Source organism: Anoplophora glabripennis, unplaced genomic scaffold, assembly GCF_000390285.2.
Source record: "Anoplophora glabripennis isolate ALB-LARVAE unplaced genomic scaffold, Agla_2.0 scaffold644, whole genome shotgun sequence".
Taxonomy (NCBI): Eukaryota; Metazoa; Arthropoda; class Insecta; order Coleoptera; family Cerambycidae; genus Anoplophora; species Anoplophora glabripennis.
In genome coordinates this window covers 51,301-73,457 of record NW_019417930.1, presented here as the reverse complement: position 1 = coordinate 73,457, position 22,157 = coordinate 51,301, and the positions used below count along the sequence as shown (strand labels likewise).

General features: G+C 35.5%; 2 protein-coding genes across 2 annotated transcripts in view; one reads left to right on the top strand and one right to left on the bottom strand.

Moving 5' to 3' along the window:
• Positions 1-559: 559 nt before the first annotated feature.
• Positions 560-17,385, top strand: LOC108908792 (pre-mRNA-splicing regulator WTAP). The gene is made up of 9 exons (XM_018712930.2): positions 560-738; positions 856-1,037; positions 1,172-1,296; positions 7,816-8,474; positions 16,059-16,088; positions 16,167-16,280; positions 16,338-16,472; positions 16,527-16,733; positions 16,890-17,385. The coding sequence occupies exons 2-9, from the start codon at positions 857-859 to the stop codon at positions 17,383-17,385; spliced, it is 1,947 nt and encodes a 648-aa protein (XP_018568446.1). The 5' UTR covers positions 560-738; position 856.
• A 1,708-nt stretch (positions 17,386-19,093) lies between these two features.
• LOC108908791 (potassium/sodium hyperpolarization-activated cyclic nucleotide-gated channel 1-like) overlaps positions 19,094-22,157 on the bottom strand; it is a 14,385-nt gene continuing 11,321 nt past the window's right edge. Inside the window, exons 2-7 of the mRNA XM_018712929.1 lie at positions 21,333-21,548; positions 20,868-21,057; positions 20,533-20,813; positions 19,858-20,107; positions 19,592-19,801; positions 19,094-19,371 (exon numbers count right to left, since the gene is read on the bottom strand). Of these exons, the coding sequence (XP_018568445.1) occupies positions 19,147-19,371; positions 19,592-19,801; positions 19,858-20,107; positions 20,533-20,813; positions 20,868-21,057; positions 21,333-21,548 (1,372 nt within the window). The 3' untranslated portion in view covers positions 19,094-19,146. The remainder of the gene's footprint in view (positions 19,372-19,591; positions 19,802-19,857; positions 20,108-20,532; positions 20,814-20,867; positions 21,058-21,332; positions 21,549-22,157) is intronic.

Sequence of the window (22,157 nt, the reverse complement as noted above, 5' to 3'; positions counted from 1 at the left end):
AGTTATGGGAAGGGCAATATTAAATTTAACAGTAAATAAATCTGGTAAAATAAAGAGCATGTTGAATAAAGTAATGTAATGTTTTATTAATTACGATTTTTTTATTGCTAACAGAAATTTAATTAAAGGTCTGGTTGTAATAATGCAGCTGCAGCCATATTTTTAAAATGTCCCCTCCACCCCCCCCCCCTGCACCCGCTGCCTAAAACACATTCTTGCTCTTCTAATAATGCAGCTGCAGCCATATTTTGAATTAGCTCGTCTCTGGTTTGCGGTTTATTAGAATTAACTAGACTTTTCATGGCCTCCTTTACCAAAGACTGGGTGTTAGAAATCCACTGGTTCACCTTACCTCCTCCCTCCTCCCTCCTGCTGTGCCATAAGCACGCAGGAGGCGGAACATATCGAGTCAGAGATGCCAACTGGTTAAGTTAACCCATAGAAATTTGTTCTATGAATTCCAACACTTCCAGCCAAGACCTGAACCAATTTCAAATTTGAATTAGTTCCTTGGTTCCGCTTTACCGACAGACCCGATCAGTTCAGCCGTCCATGTTCGTTGTGCAATGCAACGTAATGTCAAAAAGTGTAAAATGGCGTTGGATAATGAATTAGAAACAGTATATTAGTTTTTCCGGTTTTTAGATGGTTTATTTTTCGAGTTTTAGATGGTGTTGTGAACCTTTCAGGATATTTAAGTTAGTGAGTTAGTTGTAATCGAACAGAAATCTCTGCAAAGTAAGTAAACTAAGTAAAAAACACAACGAAGGCCACGGCTTCGCTTGGCGTAATATGGCCGACTCGTAAATGGTAAAACAGCATTTTTAATCGCGGTGTCTCACTGCTGGCTTTCAGGATGTCGGAGTCCGGAGACGTCCCCCAGCCCAGCAGCCCCGCGGACAGAGACAGAGCGCCCAGCCGGGTGCTAGTCGCCGACCAGGAGATGGGCACTTTGACCCCTCTGGAGTGGCAGAACCGGTGGAGGCAGCAGGACTCGTATGTGACCAATTTGGAACGGAAAACCTCTCAACAAGAAGGTACTTAGTTCAGTTATTATTCGTAATAGTGTCAATGGGGGGGTTGCATTATGTGCTGTATCTTGATGGTGCAGTGTAGTGTTGACGTGCTGAGCAGTGCGAAGTGGCGGGTGGTTAACATGTGCTCATTGCAGGGGAATTGGCGGAATTGCGGCAGACGTCCGAGAGGCTCAAGGCCCAGCTGTTAGATTCCCAGCAGCGCGAGAAGGTCCTGGTCCGCAGGTTGACCGCTAAGGAGCAGGAGATGCAAGATTACGTGGTTAGTAGTCACTGCCGCCACTCTCAAATGTTCTTAACATTGTGCCCGGTGCTGATAGTGCTACGAGTGATCCGATCAAGTTTACATTACTCTTTCAAAATTTCCTTAGCCAAAGTTGACAGTTTGACAGTCCATGACGCTAAACCAGTTTATAATACAAAGTTCCTCTCAGTGATAAATCGTCTGTTTTAAGCAGTTGTTTGTTATTTAAAGTATAAGAGTAATGGAAAAATGTGACTAATCCTGTTTCATAATGTCGGTATCTGCCTACAGTGAAGGTATAATATTTGGGTGCAGTTATTTTGCAGAGTATGTTATTAAACGCATATTTAAGAATCTAGCGCACATTTTTATTATGTAAATAATAGAGTGATTTCTCATTGTTGCCAGAGGCAAATTGTGGGTCAATGACTTTCAAAATGAGCTGTAAATATAAGTTGATTACACTTTGCATCAAAATTGACATGCTAGGTACTAAAATTGGGCCCCAATTTCAATGTGAATGGCTAGATTGATTTTGATAACCTTTTTTTGAATTTTAAGTTTATTACATGCAACGATACTGAAATATAATTTTTTATTGAATTATTTTTTAACACAGGATGCAAGAGAATTATTTCTTCAGGATAGTTAAATTAACGAATGTCTTAATCTTTTCTGAACAATTTATTTTTTTATTCTTGTCATCTCTAATTAAAAATTTGTACATAATTAATAAAATACCGGGAAATTTGTTTTTATTGAATTTTTATGGTGCACAAATTAGAATAGATGAAAACAAACAGACATAAACGAGAAGAATTTGAAAATTTGTGAGTTCTACAAGATATAATTGTTCCAAAATTATAAAACACTGAACATTTTTCTATTTTTTTGAAATTATTTTTATTGTCGAACATTCTTATGAATATTTTCCAGTTTTTTGTGAAAATACTGCAAATTTTTCAATTCTTAGAAAAGCAAGATTAAAAAAAAGAATTTCCTAAAATGAGGAGACAAAATTAAAAAAAAAATAGAAAGTAAATCAGTGCGATGGCTGAAAATGTTCATGAAAATTAAAATCACCAATATTTCTATCTATTTCAATAATTCCTTAAAATCGCTATTTATAGTTGTCAGTTATTATTTTTTAGTAGTCGGTTATTATCAATTGTCAAAGGTAGCATACAGGGTGTAACGTACAGATTGGGAATAAATTAAACGGTGGATTTTTTATTTCAAAAAATAAATATTTGTCATATAAAATTATGCTCTACGGGTTTTCTTTTCCAAGCTACAGGGCGCTAAGAAATTTCAAAAAATCTAGTTTTTTATCATTTTCAATGCAAAAATCTTTTTTCAATGCCGAGTCAAAGCATACTTCATAATTTTGTTATTTTTATTTTCCTATGTTAGCAGTGGGAAAAAAGTTTTATTTATGGAAAAAGTACAAGAGCTAGAAATAAAATGCAAGAGGGTAATTTTGTTTAAAATAAAAAGTGGATCATAAAAAAATGTTTTTACCAGTGACGTACCACAATTTTGTTCAAAAAACCTTACGGTACAATTCATATGCACGCCACTGAGTAACTTACAAAGTCAATCTTTTTCCTGTTGCTAGGGGATTATCAAATTAAGCTAAGGCTAAAATTTCGTTCCATTGTCTTATAATGTTCGAAAGTTATTGGAGAAAAACAAAAATTTTTTGAAACTTTTTAGCGCCCTGTTTTCTTTGTACAGGGTGTTATTTAAGTACTTGGCCAAACTTCTAGGGGTGATTCTTTGAGTGATTCTAAGACGAAAAGTTTATGTAAACATAAAAAATCGTTTTTTCGTTAATAATCCTTTAGCCGATTTTGTTGAAATTTGGCAGTGGTATTTTTGGCAGAAAGGGGCTAATTTAGCCCTAAATAGATTAAAATTAGTGTTGTCCCGGGGGGCTCCTTAAATATTTTGAACAAAAAAAAATGTGGGCCACTGACTGTTTTAAAAACTTCAATAGTTTTTTTCTCATTTAGCAACTAAAAATACAACTTTTTTGTCCCTTGAATTTTTTTTCTTGCTTCTGTTTTGGAGAAAGAAAATTTAAATCACTTTGTCCTTGGGACAACAATAAAAAATTTAAGCTACCAAACTATCAAAAACTGGGGTGTACTTGTTATTTTTTCCATATCAGTAATCTATTCTAGTCTTAGAAATTGTTAAAAATTTATGCGAGCTAAAAAAAATTTTTGTTTTAATTATTAAAAAAATTTTTCAGTTGCGCACGGACATGCAATAAAGTGATTTTAATTTTTTTCAAAATAGGGAGCAAGATACGAAAAAAAATCAAGAGGCTAAAAAGTTGTATCTAGTTGCTTATTGCGAAAAGTTTTATAAAAGTTTAAAAAAGTCTGGCTTATATTTTTTTTGTCAAAAATATTGGTTAACGTGCCCCCGGGACGCCACTGGATTTGGATTTAATCATTTTAATCTAGTTAGGGCTAAATTAGCCCCTTTCTACCACAAATAACACTGCCACATTTCAACAATGTCGGCTAAAGGATTTTTACAAAAAAACGAATTTTTAAAAAAGTATAACACCCTGTATCTTCAAAACGAAGCAGTACCAGACCTGTTTATATAAAGTTTTCGTCTTAGAATCATTCAAAGAACCTTGAAGTTTGGCCACATACTTAAATAACACCCTGTGTAATAATTGTAAAATTAAGAAACGTGCTAATTTTTTTTTTTGGATGAAATGAAAATTTTCGTTATTCTCAAACATTCTTGTAATTATATTCTCAAATTTTGTCAAAAATACTTTTTCAATATTTACAGAAGCAGTATTTCAAACAATTAAAACAGCACTCATTAGCATGAAATTTAAGAATATTCAGAAAAAAGTATTCCTTTCGCTTTTCCAAAGAGAACATTCATGCACAACAGTTTTTTGGTGCATGACATTTGTGAATATTACAAAGCCCACGTTTAGACTGTTCCCGCCTTTACAATACAGTAATAATAAATGAATAAATGACGAGAAAAGGGCACACAATCAAAATACAGTTTGTTTCAAGTATATGTTGTCTAATTCAGCTGGAGCGACTAGTGTTTCAAATTTTGAAGGAAAAAAACGTCCTCTTTTGCACTGTTGCATGATGAAAACTGAACTTTCAGTAAAAGTCAAGTCTACTTTAGTATTATTCGAACAGAATAAATCTATAATTATTCGAGAAAATGATCTTCAAAATCGAATGAAGCATTGGTACCCATTTTTAGTGCTATGTTAATTGTGATGTGAATATTTTTACAGTAACTGACGAAGTTTAGAAAATAACTACTGCAATTGAGAAATAATATAAAAAATTAAGTAATAATTGTTTAATAAGCTAGAAAAATCTATGAGAAATCGTAGTCGTATTTACAAATAAATCTGCTGTTTGTTTTACCCAAATATTGGGATGTTGAATAAGTTCTCACTGTTTTTTCGTGGAAATTAATGCTTTATTTAAAAAAATTAGTAGAAAACATGTCGGTGAAAGTATCATGCATTGTTAGCCACTACTTTTTTCCATCTTTCTAGCAGCTTTTTAATTCTATGTCGAAAAAACGACATGCCTTTTGAGGCTATCAAACAATTGACCCATTTTTTGGCACTCTTAAAATTCAATGCTCGGTTCAATTGCATCGACTGTAGTCGATAGCGATCTCCCGTGATTATTTCATTCGCATCGGGCAGGTCATATTAAACCTCACGCAGCTGACCACCAAATACAGAGCATAAACTTGGAACCATGAATATTCGGCTTTGCCGATGATGCAACACATGGTCAAATTTGCCCCACGATTTTCTATGCTTAGGATTATCGTAGCATATCAATTTTTCCTCGCCAGTCACAATACGATACAAAAAACCTTTCGTTTTCTGCCGTTGAAGCTGTTTACACATGCAAAGACATTTAACATCTCTTGATTTTAACTCGTACAGCATCTAATGTCCTTGCTTTTAAATCATTGTTAATGCTTTCGAACGTTTCAGAACTATTATGTGATCAACTCCTAATGATTCTGCAAGTTGGGTTAGCGTCTAACATAAGTCTTTATGAAGTAATGCCTCCAATTTTTCATCTTTAAATTGTTTCAGTGCGCTAGAGCAATTTTTATCCACAAAAATTTTTTTTAACATAAATTACTGAAATAAATTATTTAAAACATTTTTCTGTAGATAATACGTTTGAGTGCCACCCTTACAATTTTCTCTTGTATTTCACAATTGTATGACTTATTCTGTGTGCTTCAGCTCAGATTTCTTTTGAATAAATAGTACAGTCATTGAAGCTTTTCACCTCCGAATTCTTCGAAACTGAACCAATCGACTTGAAATATGGCAGATAAGGTCAATGAACATTAGTGACATATCATCGATTGACGCTTCCACCCTGTTGGGGGTTGACACCCCTTCTCGGGGGTGGACATTTTTTTTTCAAAAATTGAAAACTTGGAATTTTGAGTGAAAAAGAAACACTTTCAAAGTATTTTTCACGAATAACTCAAAAACTACACATTTTATTTAAAAAAGTGTAATAAACAAAAATGTAGCTTATAAATAAAACAAAGAAAATCGTTTTTTAAAAAGTGTTGTACGTCCTATACAAAGTGAAATATGGTTAGTGGAAGGGGACTTGTTTTGGGGGGAATACTCGAATCGACGTATTCAACGTCAAATAACGGATAAAGGATTAATTTTACGTGTATGATGCTACAGGAGTTTTTTGTAGTACTCAAAAAGACCTTCAAAATGAGCACTTAAAAAAGTTAATTAGAGCAAAATTGAAGGAGTTATCGTCAAAAACAGATGGGTTGCTCATATTTTTTAAGGAAAAATGAGCAATAAATGCTGTACCATTTCCATCAGAATTAAAATTATTCGTAGACCCTTTACAATTAGTTTTGTTTTAGTGTTTTTCATACAATCCTGAAGTTAGATCGGTTTAGAATGCGTATTTTTTTAATAATGTTCGGTAAAAGTTGAAAACGTATTTTTCATTATTCAAAAAAAATTGCCTTATTTATATAATAACTTTGAAACTATGAAAGATACGTAAAAAATGATAGACAACAAAAATGTAGCTTTTTTTTCAACAAATATTTTGCTTTTTTTATTCCTATAGCGTAAAAAATAAAGGAGATATCGCTGCTTGAAGTATTCATTTTAGTGAAAAAACGACCTGTCTCGAGCCTTTCAATCCTTTCCTGTTAAAAAACGAAGGACTTAAAAGGTTTTATATGCAAACGATCTCTTGAAATTATCTTTAAAATGCTTTTTTGTAGGATACTATAGCTTCAAAATTAACCGACTTATGGTAAAAAAAACCAATGACATTTTTTCGGAGCAAAATAGGCTTTCTCATTTTTATGTTATATATTATATTATACAAATAAAATAAGTAAAAAAATTAGTGTGATTATTTATATGCAGCGTAGCAATTTTTTTATGATTGATTATATTTAAAAATCCATTATAATAAAAATATTTTACATTAATATTGGTAAAAGGGTAGTTTATAAGAGCTGAAAATGGCAAAAGTAAAATATTCTTTCATAAACAATTTAAGGGAATTTTTATTTTAAATTATTGCACAATTATAGCATTCCAAGATATAAAACGGTAATTTTTTATCATTTTTTTAGCACAGGGGTGATTTATAAGGGTTGAAGTGTTATGAGATACAAATTCTTTCATAAGCAATGAGGGAATTTTTATTTTAAATAATTGCACCGTTAAAGCATTTTTTTATCATTTTTGTCAATACAGGAGTGGTTGTTAGGGGTTGAAAGGGAAAAATTCTTTTATTAGCTATAAAGTAACTTTTATTTTAAATAATTGCACGATTTAATCATTCCAAATCTTTAAAACTTAATTTTTTAACATAGGGGTAGTTTTTAAGGATCGAAAAGATCAAATATATCATAAAACATGTTCGAGAATATGGAACACGATTTAATCTTTGTGCTTGAACAAGATTTTTATCAATAGAATGCTTAAACCTTCATTTTTTCAATTTTTTTCACTCAGGGGTAGTTTTTACCCCTAAAAAACAAAAAGCGTCAATCGGGCTTATGTCCCTTTTGAACTTGAGCCTAAGATGAGCCTTATTCTAAATTTTCATGCAAATCCATGCAGTTTCAAAGAATTCGGATGGTGCAGCTGATTTTCAGCTTCAATGACTGTACTATAAGTAGTTCAGTAAAATTCCCCGCAAATACTCTTTTTCCGGCGCAAAATATGGCATGTGTCCAATTTAAAAGCGCGGTTTTGATAACGCCATCCGTTTTAAAACAGCGAGAACTTATTCGACGTCCCCATATTATACATTGTCACTCCAACTATTATTTTTATGTGTTTGCTGTAAGATTTGCTGTAATTTAAGTATTCTGTGTTGAAAAGAAGCGATGTTAAGAACATTTGAGTGTAATTTCCTGTTGAATACCAATAAAATAAAAATACACGAATCCACCCCACACCAAAACTGGGTCTAATTCATTTTTCTGCCGCAGTGTCAACTGAACGAATTAAAAACATCCCAAGTCCCGACGGCGTCGTCGCTCCGGTCCGCCCTGCTGGACCCCGCGGTGAACAGTCTCGTGCAGCAGCTGCGATCCGAGCTGCAGGCGACGCGCCTCAAACTCGAAGACACCCAGAACGAACTGTCCGCGTGGAAGTTCACCCCCGACTCGAATACGGGCAAGCGCCTCATGGCCAAATGCCGCCTGCTCTACCAGGAGAACGAGGAGTTGGGTAAAATCACGAGCTCCGGCAGAATAGCCAAGCTGGAGAGCGACCTGGCCCTGCAGAAGAGCTTCTCGGAGGAGATGAGGCAGAGCCAGAACGAGCTGGACTCGTTCCTGGCCGACCTGGACGAGGATGTGGAGGGCATGCAGAGCACCATACTGATCCTGCAGCAGGAGCTGAAAAAGGCCAAGGACGCCGTCCAGGTGCTCCAGAAGGAGAACAGTTCGCTGAAGATGGCGAACGGTCGGCAGAATGGTGACAGTAGTGTGTGCGAACAGGAAAGGACCGACTCGGAGTCCGAGAACGAGAGGACACGTGTGAAACGCGTTAGGAGGTCTTCGGTCCTGAGTATCGACTATAACGAGGATGATACGCTAGTTATTAATACGAATGGTGACGTCGCTATGTCCTCGGACCCAGAATAGTGGTAGCTGCAAAGTGCATACACTACAATTTTTTTTTTCTGGTGGTTTCACTCGAAATGGGGTTTTATCGTTTCAGATCGCCGCACTAGGTACCGTCGAAAGTGATGTTTCTCACCTACCTTTTCCGATAATTTACGATGAAGGTCTTAACTTTTATTTTTTTTTACACGATTTTGACGATTTTTATTAAAAGAAATCTAATGTTTTAATTTGTCTGCAGTACTTCGGTTCTATCCCAGTCTATTTTCGAATTGATTAAAAAAATACGCTTCTCGTAACCAGAACGGAGCCCGAACATTAAAAATAATTTTCTCGCAAACGGCTGATACGTTTTTAACCATTTTTTTTTTATTATAGGTTTATTCTTCAGCAATGCTGATAAAATGTTTTTTTATTTGAAATAAAAGAGAAAAAATAAAAAACAAATTTCAGTTTAAAAAAAATACAGAGTAGTACTAAGCACAAGAACATGTAACTATAAAATTAAGAAATGCAAAATGTTTTTTGAAAATGATGAATTTTCTTTATTTTCAGTCACGCGAAAACCCTTAATTTCGTTTAGTTTTCCCCACAGCCCATATTTGATATTCCCAAAAAGTGTCATTTAAAAAAAGTTATTAAAGCGCAGAATGCTCCTAGTTTAGCATGAAATAACAAATAAAAAATAGATTGGTAAAAAAAATGCGTCTACAGGGTGATTTAAGTAGAGATTCGTTACTTTAGCTTCCAGAAAAAACTCTTCCACCCTGCATATGCAGAAAACTGAAATTTCAACAAAAACTCGTATTAGTGTGGTTGTTGAAGATAAACCTACAATTCAAAAAAAAAAGCTTGTCAAAATCGTAGTACGATTGGCGATAAAATTAACTTTGACATCGGGGTCCATTTTTTACACGCGTCGATTTTTATACGAAGTATGATTAAAAAACATTCTATTTTTGTTTGTGCAGTATGCAGGGTTATCGAAAAGTCCCGGTACGGCAGAAAAACTTTCCCTTCAAGGCCATTTGAAGGTCAAATTAAGTTTTTTAAATGGGAACCCCTATTTTTTATTGCGGATTTAGAAAGAGCAGGAAAAATCCTTACACTTTTGTCTGAAACATTTTTTCCCAAAATGCATTCTTCGAAAGTTCTGCCGTACCGGGACTTTTGGAAGTCAACCCACATTTGACCTTGAAGGTCATTGTCAAAGTCACGGTGAAGACCGTCATTGGATGTAAAATTTCCTGCTCTTTCCAAATCCGCAATAAAAAATAGGGGTTCTCATTTAAAAAACTTGACTTAACCTTCAAATGACCTTGAAGGTCAAAGTTAAGGTCAAATTCAAAGTCACCATCAGATAGCCAGGGAAAAATCCTTACACTTTTGTGAGAAATATTTTTTCTCAAAATGCTTTCTTCGAAAGTTTTTCTGTCGCACCGGGACTTTTGGATAACCCTGTATAGAGGGTGTCCCACCACAAACTCCATCGATGGATATCTGGGAAACCACTCTAAGGATTTTTTTGAAATTGTGATGGTGTGATACGGACCATGGGGCCTACCAAGCTAAAATATTTTCAAGGTCATCGTTATAACTTACGGTTATACCGGGAAGTCGATACTAACTTTCTTATTTTAAATGAAACCCCCTGTATATTATTGCATTTTTGGAAAGAGCGTTTATTTTTAAGTTGAAAACATGCACACTCCATACTTGGGACTGACCGTTTCCGAGATATTTTGATTTTAAGCAAAAATTGACAGATGCAGACTCGGCAAAAGGGTGACCGCAAAATCCGCCTGTTTTTGAGACTTTGACGGAGGTGACAGGAAATATCCTAAAAATATTTTAAAAATATCCAAAAACTCGGCATGAAAAATGAAAATGAGCATCACTTTCAGTTTTTCGAAAATCACGCTTATTTAAGGTTTGAAAAGACAAAAAAACTGAACAAATTAAGAATCATCAACAGTTGTACAACCCCAAATTTTTCTATGTTGTCAAAATAATTTTTTTTCACATCTACAATATTTGTATATTTGGGGGATGATTTTACCCCTTGAGAGGGATGATTGATGGGGGGTATGTGAGTACTTGTGTATAAATTATTCTAACGAATGTATTTCGAAACATTTTTTTCGTGCATTATAATTATTTTATGTACTTTGAAGCCGATGGTTGAACTTAGGGGTAGTTTTACCCTCATTTAGGGGTATTTTCCTTCGGATCTAGTGATTGTGGGTTATTAACAGTTCAATTATCACGTATGAAAGAAAAAGAAAAAATGTAACTTTTAATACATTTTTTGCATTTTTAGGCGTTTAGGGGATGATTTCACCCCTTTAGGGATATTATGGGTTGATTTTCAATCCGAGCAAGACCGTGTCAAATGCGAAATTAGATATGTTCACGTTGATAATATTATTTTGATAACAACATAGAAATATTTGGGGTTTTACAACTGTTGATGATTCTTAATTTGTTCACTTTTTTTGTCTTTTCCACCCCTAAATAAGGGTGATTTTCGAAAAACTGAAAGTGATGCTCATTTTCATTTTCATTTTTCAAATACTCGTCGTATTTGGATATTTTTAGGATTTTCCCCGTCGCCTCTTGTCATAGTCTCAAAAATAGGCGAAAAAATGGCTTTTTTTGCGATCACTCTTTAGTATTCCCGGAAACACTTGTTTATTTTTTTGTGTGAATTGGACATTTTGTAGAAGAAGACCTAATTTATCGGATTTCATATGAAAATTTCCCGTTTTTATACAGGGTGGTCAAAATAAATTTATCGAATATGAAGTTCAGGAAATGTGGAATACTTGAAATTTTTAAATGGAAACCCCTAATTTTTTTAACGTATTCGCATTCTGCACTGAAATTAAGTGTAACTTTGTTTCCCTATACCTAAACCCAGTGGTTTTCATTTTATTTCTGAATAAACATTTCCCTTTCCTTAAAGTGATGTTTCCATTTGTTTCGCACATTTTAGGTTGGCCGTGACAGGTAAGTAACAATCAACACGACGACTGTCACAGGTTTTTAATTGTCAAATTTATTTTAATAAATGTTCGAAATGTCTTCCTTCAACTTCTCAACTTCCTAAACATTTTTCACACCTTCGGATTGGTTCCTTGTGGGTCGCTGCTCTAATAGAATCCGGTGATAGATGCTCAAATGATTGCCTTACTCTATGTGTAGAGTTTTCTTTTATTGTTACTGGAAGACTAGACACACACTTTTTTTTTAGTGTCCCAAATAAAACGGCATCTATCACCGGATTGTATTAGAGCAGCGACCCACAAGGAACTAAATAAATTTGACAATTATAAACCTGTGACAGTTGTCATGTTGATTGTTACTTACCTGTCACGGCCAACCTAAAATGTATGAAACAAAATAAATGAAAACATCATTTCAAGGAAAGAGAAATGTTTATTCGTAAATAAAATGGAAAGATTTAGGTATAGGGAAACTTTAAAAAAAGTTACACTTAATTTTAGTGCAGAACGCGAATACTTTAAAAAAAATTAGGGGTTTCCTTTTAAAAATTTCGAGTTTTCCACATTTTCTGAACTTCATTTTCGATAAATTTTTTTTGAGCACCCTATATAAAAACTGGAAAATTTTCATGTCAAATTCGATAAAGTAGGTCTTCCTCTACAAAATGTCCAATTTGCACAAAAAAATAAACTTATGTTTATTAAATTAAATTTTGTTGTCAGTCTGCATCTGTCAATTTTTGTTTAAAACTCAAAATATCTCGGAAACGGTCAATCCTAAGTATGGAGTGTGCTATATGTTTTTAACTTAAAAATGGATGATGTTTCCAAAAATGCAATAATATACAGGAAGTACGGAAGTACGAGGACCTTGAAGATATTTTAGATTGGTAGGCCCCACGGTTCATATCACACCATCACAATTTCAAAAAAATCCTTCGGGCGGTTTCCCAGATCGATGGAGTTTGTGGTGGGACACCCTCTATACACAACACAACACTATAAACAACAATAGCAACTTTTCGAGAAATAGAACATTTATAAGATTAAAAAAATCTTTTATTGCTAAATTTTAAAAGTATAACAAATCTATAATCCTAGATCGTTCGTAAAACAAATCTAAAGTCACAATTTCAATTTCACTCGGATCTAATGAATGGATAAAGATATTTTATTAATCAAGACTATAATTTTAATCAACCTAAACGTCCATTTTTAAGAAACGCATTATTTACGTTTCGATATTCGGTGGATGTCCTCGATATTTATGAGAAAACGTCCCTTAAACTTTTCCTTCAAAAGTTCGCTTTGGTTAACGTGTGAGAAGATATCAGACGAAACCCCGAATTTTTGTATATAGTGTGATTTGCAAAGCAAATTGTCACGGGTGTTGTGTGCGAACGGCACCATTTTAATTGAGAATCACGATCAGACACCACGAGAGTTCCGTTTACTTCGCGTCCCACTGTCACTTGAGGGTTGTAGTGTATGTTTTCTTTTAGGTAGCAGCCGCATAAAGGTACTCTTTTTCAGTGAGTGAGCTATCCTGCTACGAAGACCGATACTTATAAACTGACGAACAGTATATTAAAGTTGTACATAAATTCATTACAGACTACAAACGGTTGGTTGATTGTGGACTAATATTTGTGCTATAAAATATGTTATGAATTTGTTGCAGTGCAGCATATCTAGCGTTTCTTTTTTTTTTCAGGGAGCAGTAAAAAAAGCAAAATATTTATTGGATTTATTTGTCTGTTCTCTATATACCTAATCGAAATGTTTTGTTTGTTACTGTAGGCTTCGGCTGTGCAGCGAACGATGTCGAATATTCGCGTTTGCAGAATATTGTAATATTTAATTAGTTTCGTTGCATATTTGAAGCTTATAGTATTTACTTGAAAAGCTGAAAGCATGATATAATTATGTGAATAATCTTTTTTTACTTTTTTTTATTCCTTCAGCGCTGTTTTGTTTTTTAGCTACTCCGGCATTGTAAAAATAATTCCTTTGTATAAAGCGATTTCTGGATTTACAGTTATTAGTTACAGTTATATTTTTTTTAATGTTTAAAAATTGTATTTTTTAACGTTTTTATGTTGAAAATTGTATAAAAATCAGGAAAAAATAATATATGAATTATTACAATTTGTTTTTTTTATTTCCGGATAAGCATTATATTTTTTGAAGTCTGTTTAAAAAAAGCTTGGAAAAAATAAGTTTCCGATCTTCAATCGTACAATCCGTGATTATAAACCGATAAATTAAACCCCATTCACAATCAATTCGCGGGCGAAGTCTGACTTGGCCACGCGTGCTTACCTTTCGCATTTCAATGTAGCCGTTCAGAATAAAATCTCGAGCTGGCAAGCGAGTTGAAGTGCGCGTGAAACCTCGCAAGCTGCAAACTTTGACGTCCGTGCCGACTTCCGTGCCGGTTACGGGATATGCGCAATATGATTGTTTTAATAAAATGTCAACATAATTTTAATTTGATGGAATTTTGAAATTAGTTTAACCATTATGTTGATTAACCACGATGGAAGAATGGGAAACTTGTTATTCCCTCTTTTATAGGTAACAATGCTGTTGTTGTTGTTACTTAAAAAGACAGCTATTATAGCAATTCGAGCAAAAAAACTCCATTAAGACTTCTGGGTCTTGGGGGAGTAAGACCAATTCTAACGGCCCGGAGAAATCATGAATTTTATGAAAATTTTCTTCGTGAAGCTCGTTTCAGTGAGCCCAACATTTTTTTTCAATTTTATAATCAGATTTATCATAGAGTGGTCTGTAATTGGAGATACACTGTAATAAAAATTCGTCGCTAAACTCGAGAGCAGCTTGGAATTGGCTCACTTTATTTATTATTATGGATTATTGTACATTTTAATTTAAAATTTTGAAAACAAAACAAAATATAAATGTAAACTAAAGTATACAGCTAAAACAGCTGATTTAAGTTGAAGCCAACGCGCATGTACCAAGTGTCGCCTGAATTTTATTCTGAATGGTCAAATCCGTGCAGACTTTCGTGCCGAAGTGTAAGTTGGCTAGCAAATTGATTCTGAATGCACCTTTACAGTAAGTACAGCTTACATCGTAAGCATCCAGAGGGCATCTCGGTCAGTATCAAATCTGACAGATAAACGCTTTTTGTTTCTATCTTTTTAAACTATTCAAGCATAATCTACTAAATCACATTGGATTCGTAATAATAACAACATTGGTGCTGCATTTAACAGACAATGGTTTAACAATTTGCCTTTACTGAATTATTGAAGACGTTAAATTTACAATGATCGACCGAGGCGACATCTGGATGCAAACGGTCTAAGGTCTCCACTCCAGATTAGTTTTGTACTTGCTCTTGTTCTTATAGCGATTTCCATTGAGAAAACTGTTGCACACTGAAGTGCACCATTGACGTTCCATTGATCAAGTCGGCGCAAATTTTCAAATTCCATTGGAAATCTAGAGCAACAATTCTTGCTCTGAGTGCATATTATTTCGCATGAGGTCTTGGAGCTGGTGCCGGTGTCAGTACAAGAAAAAATGGCGGTAAATATGGACAAAGTTGTTGCTCCATTATTATCGTTTTTATCAAGTAGCAGTAGTGATGATGATAAAATGTATGTTATACCAGTTATACGCAAACAACTGCCAAAAGTGGAAGGATTCATTGAATATGTCATCTACAAACTTAAATAAGTGATCCGTTTCGTCTACAGGAATACACAATGTAATTTCCTCGTCGTTTATTTTAAATTTCTAATTTAATTCTTGGTTCATTGTACCTTTGAAAAACTTCAACTGGTCAACTGTTACTTTGACTGAATAAAAATCAAAACATAAACATAACCTATAGTGTCAGAAACCCACGCAAAAATTGTCATTCCATTGAGATTGCACCAGAACATATTCTCATATAACCAGTGGTGTCAGTGCTGCCCGAGTACAGCCCCAGTTTTCCCCACTGGAAATTGNAGTGATGATGATAAAATGTATGTTATACCAGTTATACGCAAACAACTGCCAAAAGTGGAAGGATTCATTGAATATGTCATCTACAAACTTAAATAAGTGATCCGTTTCGTCTACAGGAATACACAATGTAATTTCCTCGTCGTTTATTTTAAATTTCTAATTTAATTCTTGGTTCATTGTACCTTTGAAAAACTTCAACTGGTCAACTGTTACTTTGACTGAATAAAAATCAAAACATAAACATAACCTATAGTGTCAGAAACCCACGCAAAAATTGTCATTCCATTGAGATTGCACCAGAACATATTCTCATATAACCAGTGGTGTCAGTGCTGCCCGAGTACAGCCCCAGTTTTCCCCACTGGAAATTGCTATAAACAATAAAACAATGGCATTTACAACGAACCATGGACTATTACTATTTCCGACATAGAAATTTCAAGTTTAGTGTTCAATGATTAAACGGTCTGTTTCTGTTTTGTGGTGGATGTAATGGACGCTGTGGATTAAGCGAAGTGATTACAGTTTTAGTTGTTTTGAAAGAAATTGTAGCCTTGAATTTTAATATTTAATTTATACTTTATTAGTTTCATTGGAAGTGCGTATTTATAGTGTACTTACATCGTGCGAGCTAGTTCTACAGTACATTAGATATTGGAAATGTAAGTTTTCTAACCTATTGGCTTTTAAATATTTTAATCACATCAAACTTTATTGTAGGGCGAAACCTGGTACAGATTCTGAGCCGGAGGATAAGGACAGGAAGAAGGAAAGGGGCAGGGATAGGAAAAAACGCTCAGCGTCTGGTTCCAGCAGCAGCGATAGTAGAAGCAGGTAAAATACAAACAATTTTAGATAATTACTCGGGTCTAACTTACCTGTTTTTTATAGTTCATCTGATAGTAGTTCGTCCAGCTCGCGATCATCCAGCAGTTCAAGTTCAGGTTCGAGTTCCCGGTCTAGCAGTTCATCTTCCGATTCGTCATCATCGAGTAGTGATAACGAAAGAACCAGGTCCAAGAGAAGGTAACCGTGTTTTTTTTTTTTTGTATAATTGTAATGTTAATTTGATATTTATAGATCTAGATCTACGAAGCCTGTAACCAAGAATCGGGAACCGAAGGTAACTGAAAAACCAAAGGAGAAGGAAAAAGAAAAGAAGGAGGAGAAAGAGAAGGAAAAGGATAAAGAAGTGAAGAAGGAGGAAAAGGAAAAGGAGAAGGATAAAAAAATTAGTTCCCCAGCGAAGGAAAAAGACGATAAAAACCACGTCCGGAATAGATCAAGGTAAGGTTGGATATTCACTGTGATTTTGTGTGATATATCGGTGGCTTGGTATTTGTATAAACATAGTTTATAAAAGTCTAGTAATATACTCCTTATTTTCATTTGTAAAACTTTTACTGTACTTCTTATTACGCAAACATTTTTTCCGCTTATCAGATCGAGGTCCCCGAGGAAGCGCCGTCGCCGCTCCCCCACCCCGCGTCCCACGAAAATCCACATCGGCCGCCTCACCAAGACGGTCAACAAGGACCACATCCTGGAAATTTTCGGCATGTACGGCACAATAAAAAACGTGGAGTTCCCCAAGGACCACCTCCATCCGCACCTGGGACGGATGTACTGCTACGTTGAATTCACCACGGCCGACGAGGCGGAGAACGCCATGAAACACATGGACGGAGGCCAGATCGACGGGCAGGAAATCACGGCCGCCCCCGTCTTGATCCCCAAACCGCGACCTCTGCCCCCCAGGCGGTCGCCGCCGATGATTCACCGGAGGCCGCCGATGCACAGACGCACGCCGCCGCGGTTCAGAAGGAGAACGCCGCCGAGGATGATGAGACGCAGTCCACCGAGGAGGCGACCGCATTCGAGGAGTCCACCGCCGAGGCGGAGGAAGCATTCTAGGTCGAGTTCCAGTAGTTCTCGGTAATGTAATAAGGAAAGTTTGTTTGAAGTATTTGCGTTTTGAATTTTTCTTGTAAATTGGGCATGATTTAATGACAAAATGGTTTTGTATCATAATCAAACAGGAAATAAATACAAATTTTAATCTTATCCAGTTTCTGTTTTTAATTTTTGAATATTTATCAACAAATTAAAACGTACTAAAAGCATTTTTACAAATTCTCACGAATACAAGCAACAAATTACATAATAAATAACAAAAAAAAACGCATATTAGTGATTTAATACTTGTTTATATGAGTCTAAAGTAATCTCAAACAATAATAAACAAATCACGATAAATGAAATACACAAAAATACGAAAATAATCTGTTTACTCACCTGATTTTTACTGCATATGACATACTTGAAATCTTGCGGCTAATCTTTGAGTACTGATATCGGATTCCTCTTTCAAGGCTTCTGGCTTTAAGTTTTTGACTCTCCGAGTTCAATCCCATAATATTTTAAATGTTAAACAAGTCTTACAAAGATTTTCTCACTTGGTACTTGTCGATAATCTGATATCGTCTTCTTCCAACAACATCGTTTTCTCCTGATAGGCCAGTCATTATAGCTTTTTTTCGGGGAAAAAATACTATAATAAGTTTTTAAGTCATACACTTACGTTACACAAAGGTACTTCACACGAAAATAAAAATGTAAGAAAATCAACCGGTGGTAATGATGTATTAACTTAGGAGTTTGTTTTTTTACCCTCTTACCATCCCGTCGTATCATACCAGGTGTGAAGTCAGATGGCAGTAGCTGGTTTTCAGAAATGGCAATATGGAAGGAGAAAACACATTAGGCAGTTGCGGTGCGTTCTGGGCCGAGCTGATCGTGGTTTTTTACAAAATAAGTCGGATTTGGCAAGTGCACACAATCCTCCTCGCGCCCTCCTTTAAATTGTTGCGGTATTGTTGTAGTAGGTAAGAAAATGAGTTCTACGGAAGAGAAAGATCGTCTCGATCGCATCACGCTCTTCCGAGTTCTTTGGAAAAGAGCGGAGAACGCAATGCGAGCGAGATGAGCTCAGGAGCATCTAGTGCGAATGCATACATTAGAAAACATGGTAAGGAACTCCGCCGTGCGTGATCAAGACTAGCACTGTTTGGATGAGAGGGGACCGTGACCGCGTAAAGCGTTTTCTCCTTAAGAGGGCTCTATAGACAGATTTTATTACAGTTTTTCTAAATATGAACTAATGCACAAATAACAGACTTTCCTCCATTCTAACGCAGATTTTCGATAAAATGGAGTGACCTTGAAGCACAAATTACTTTTTGTAGTAAAGAATTTTGTAATTTACCGCTTTTGCACAAGCGGCATTGTAAATTACAAATTTCTTTATACCAAAAAGTAAATTCAATTTCAAACAAGTCCATATGTTAGAAAGTCTGCCTTAAAATGGGGGAAAGTCCGTTATTAATACATATTTACACAAACTACTGTGCAATAGAATTTATAAAAATGTATTGGTGGTTTCCTATTTGAAATAGAACCCTCTTAACTCAACAGCGGTGGAAACTTCCGTTGCCCTTCGTAAGCATTCTGAACGTGATCGAATTCTGCTTAAATTTAAATTGTTCACAATGTAAGTTTGTCGCTGTTTTCCTCATTTTGATTTAATTTAATATGTTTGGTAAATAATAACAAGGAATAAAACTTGTACATTGCTTTATTAATAGAGAAAAATGCATTAATTAAAAACAACGAAATCCAAAAAAGTTTCGTCTTAAAAATTCTACAGTTCGCTTTCAGTTTGCAAGATCGTTTTCCGCAGTCTCTCCGTCGCCACCGTTATCAGCTGGTCCCTAAATTCGGGAAAGGGCTCGATGGCTGCCAGAAAGTCCGAACGTTTCAGCATAAACAGTTCGCTGGCGGTGACTGCGATGACTGTGGCGACTCTGGTCTCGCTGAGGATCAGGGCTATCTCTCCGAAGTGGGCACCGTCCTCCAGGTGGCAAATCTAATGTAATGAGTGTTATTGAGGAGTAATTTTAATTCTCCTTCCGTTAATCTCCCAAACTTACAACGAGTGAGTTATATTCTAATAAAATTAAACATCATTGGAAAACAAAGATTTTTGCTTTATAATCTCAAAAATACTAAAAATTTTAAAATGTTTTGGCTTGCACATATGCTATTTGGCGGCATCCCAATGACTGAAATTTGGGGGCGAACCTTACCTCTTTTCCACTTGGGGTATAAACAGCTACCGTCCCGTGATAAATAAAAAACATGCTGGTGCCCGTCGTTCCGGCACTGATAATCACGTCTCCAGGCAAATAAATCTCCGATTTGAGCTGAGCAACGACTTTCATCAAAATATTTTCAGGTAGGTACTTGAAGAAATCGACCCTTTCTATGTGGTTCCTTGTTACATGCAATAAGATTTCCTGAAAAAACAAAACGGTAGTAAAAATTAATGTCGCTACAAACTCCGTAACCGTACTTGTTTCAGTAACGGAGAAACCATATTGTTAATGTCGGATTCCTTGAAAAACTGTTTGTGGAATTTGAACTGGAAATAGGAGAATATCCTTTCCCTCAAACTGACAGGTAGTTCCTTGTATTTCATGTATTCCTTGAACTGTTTGTGCAGAGAATGGTGTTTGTTTTCCGCGCTAGCATATTTCGTCCACACCTGCAGTATTTGGGCTGAAAAATTGTATTCAAGTCGTGAACGAGTAACCAAGAACGTCCTATATTACCAGATTCTCATTTCTGATGCGCTATTGTTTAGTGACGTCACTATCAGTGGTGTTGTTAGTCCCTACATTTAAACGATAGAAGTCGATGTGTTTAATCATTTTCGTAGCTATTACAAGATTATTTACATTGTGAAATGCGATTTTAAACAATATATTTGTTGTGGGTGATACGTGTTTATTCTGAACTTAAAGTAATTCCAGTAAGTTCAATCAGGGTACAAATTTGAGGTTAGGGTGTAGTGTTGGGCAGAAACATTTTGGTGATTAAGATCAAGGCGCAATCCACCTTCCACCTACTGGATATTTTTTTTAACATAGTTTAGTGTTTTTGTTATAAAATGATTCCTGTAAATAGTTTTCGTAGGTACCTGTTGAAAATAAAGTTATTATTATTTAAGTGCTCACCATACACAAACAATTGTAGGCCGAATCCAAAGCACAGAAAGAAAATGGCGTTTAGGTACTCGGGCCATTCCTTGATGTCGTGCTTTCCATAGCCCACCAACAGGAGCATTAACGTAGCCTCGTAGTAGCTCCGAAAAATTCTGTTCCCCAAATTAATAGTTTCGTCCCCACTAAGGAAAACTTCGACGAAATACTCCACGAAGAAATTAATGGAGAAGGCCCAAAAGGTCACCACGAAGAAAATAAGGACGACTTTGATGCCTTTAAAAAGGTAACTCGAGTAACCCATGTACTAAAAATAACAGTTTTTTTTCCAAGTAACTACAAACAAATACAATTTACGAACCTGACGAAATAGATCCAATATGTACAGCCACCTGCTCATCCTGGCGATCTTCAGTCTATTGAAAAGTCTTAAAGGTATTTTTATTATTTCTGTGTCGTTAATAACCAGAATATTCATTATCCTCAATGGGAATAGAAAGAAATGCAAAGAAGAAATGATGTCAAAGAAAAAGTGGCCGGTTAAATATCGCCTGCAACATAACATATTATTTCAAATTAATAAAATGCTTAATTCCGTTATTTCTAAAATTCTGTCGCCAGTGCCATCTTACGGATGACATCTGACAAGTTATGTGTGAAGCAGTTAGTAATAGATAGCGCGATTTCCCAAATTTGAATTTTTTAAAATAATTTTGAAGCGGGGGTATACGATTGGAATACTAATATAATAGTAAATATAGATTTCGAATACAAAATCGATTAATTTCTTAACAATTTCGTTTAGTTAGTGAGTGTTAACGCTTACTTAGCTACGGCGTTGCAGTCGAGTATCACCTTACTCTTTTCTTCGTGATAAAACCCAGTGAAGAACAGTTTGATTACATCGGTTATCTGCATCATGTCCACGACGAATCTGGCCCAGTCGACTGTTACCTTCTGATACATTATCATCGACGCGTCTATCGGGATGAGCAAAAATTGAAGAGAGAACACGAAAAACATATAGAACTCCCAGAACAAACTAAAAAAAAGTGCTAAGGTAAAAGAGTTTGTTTATATATATGCTTTTATAGAAAACGGTTTTTCTAAACGACAATTTTAAACTGAAATTCGAAAACATTATCAAAACTTAAAGAAGCTTTAATAAAAGGGTCTCAGCAATAAGGTCGACTTAAACGTTTTTAATTTTCAGTGGTACCTATTTAACTTTATTAGACAAGGCGAAATCGGCGGGATTCGTATGAAAAAATTAGTGGATTCGATTGTTTTGCAGTTCCTAGCGGGCAGCCGACCAGAGCACACGTGTTTTTGTGAAAGTGTAGTGCAAGGAGCAATTTCTACCTGCCTTTATTAAGGCTACCTGGAAAGAATCCCTTTCTTTCCTTTTAATCACCGACCTAATCCCCGGCTTAAGCATAGACGCCGCCGGCATCTTTGTTACAGCACCTGTGCCGGGGTTATGCCCAGGTAAGTTTTTACTTATTTATCAGTTATTTGCATTACTTTAGAATACATTTCTTTAAAATTGCGACCCCCGACAAACAATATACCAGACAGACAAATACACCAAAAGACACGTACGCCCCCGTGAGGGGGCATCCCCACACGACTAACACTTACACACCTTCCC

Bases quoted from the DNA above. Each gene is read 5' to 3' on its own strand.
- LOC108908792 (XM_018712930.2), top strand. From the start codon at position 857: ATGTCGGAGTCCGGAGACGTCCCCCAGCCCAGCAGCCCCGCGGACAGA. The intron at 16,089-16,166 runs GTACATTAGATA...ACTTTATTGTAG, and splicing joins TCGTGCGAGCTAGTTCTACA to GGCGAAACCTGGTACAGATT. The intron at 16,281-16,337 runs GTAAAATACAAA...TGTTTTTTATAG, and splicing joins AGCAGCGATAGTAGAAGCAG to TTCATCTGATAGTAGTTCGT.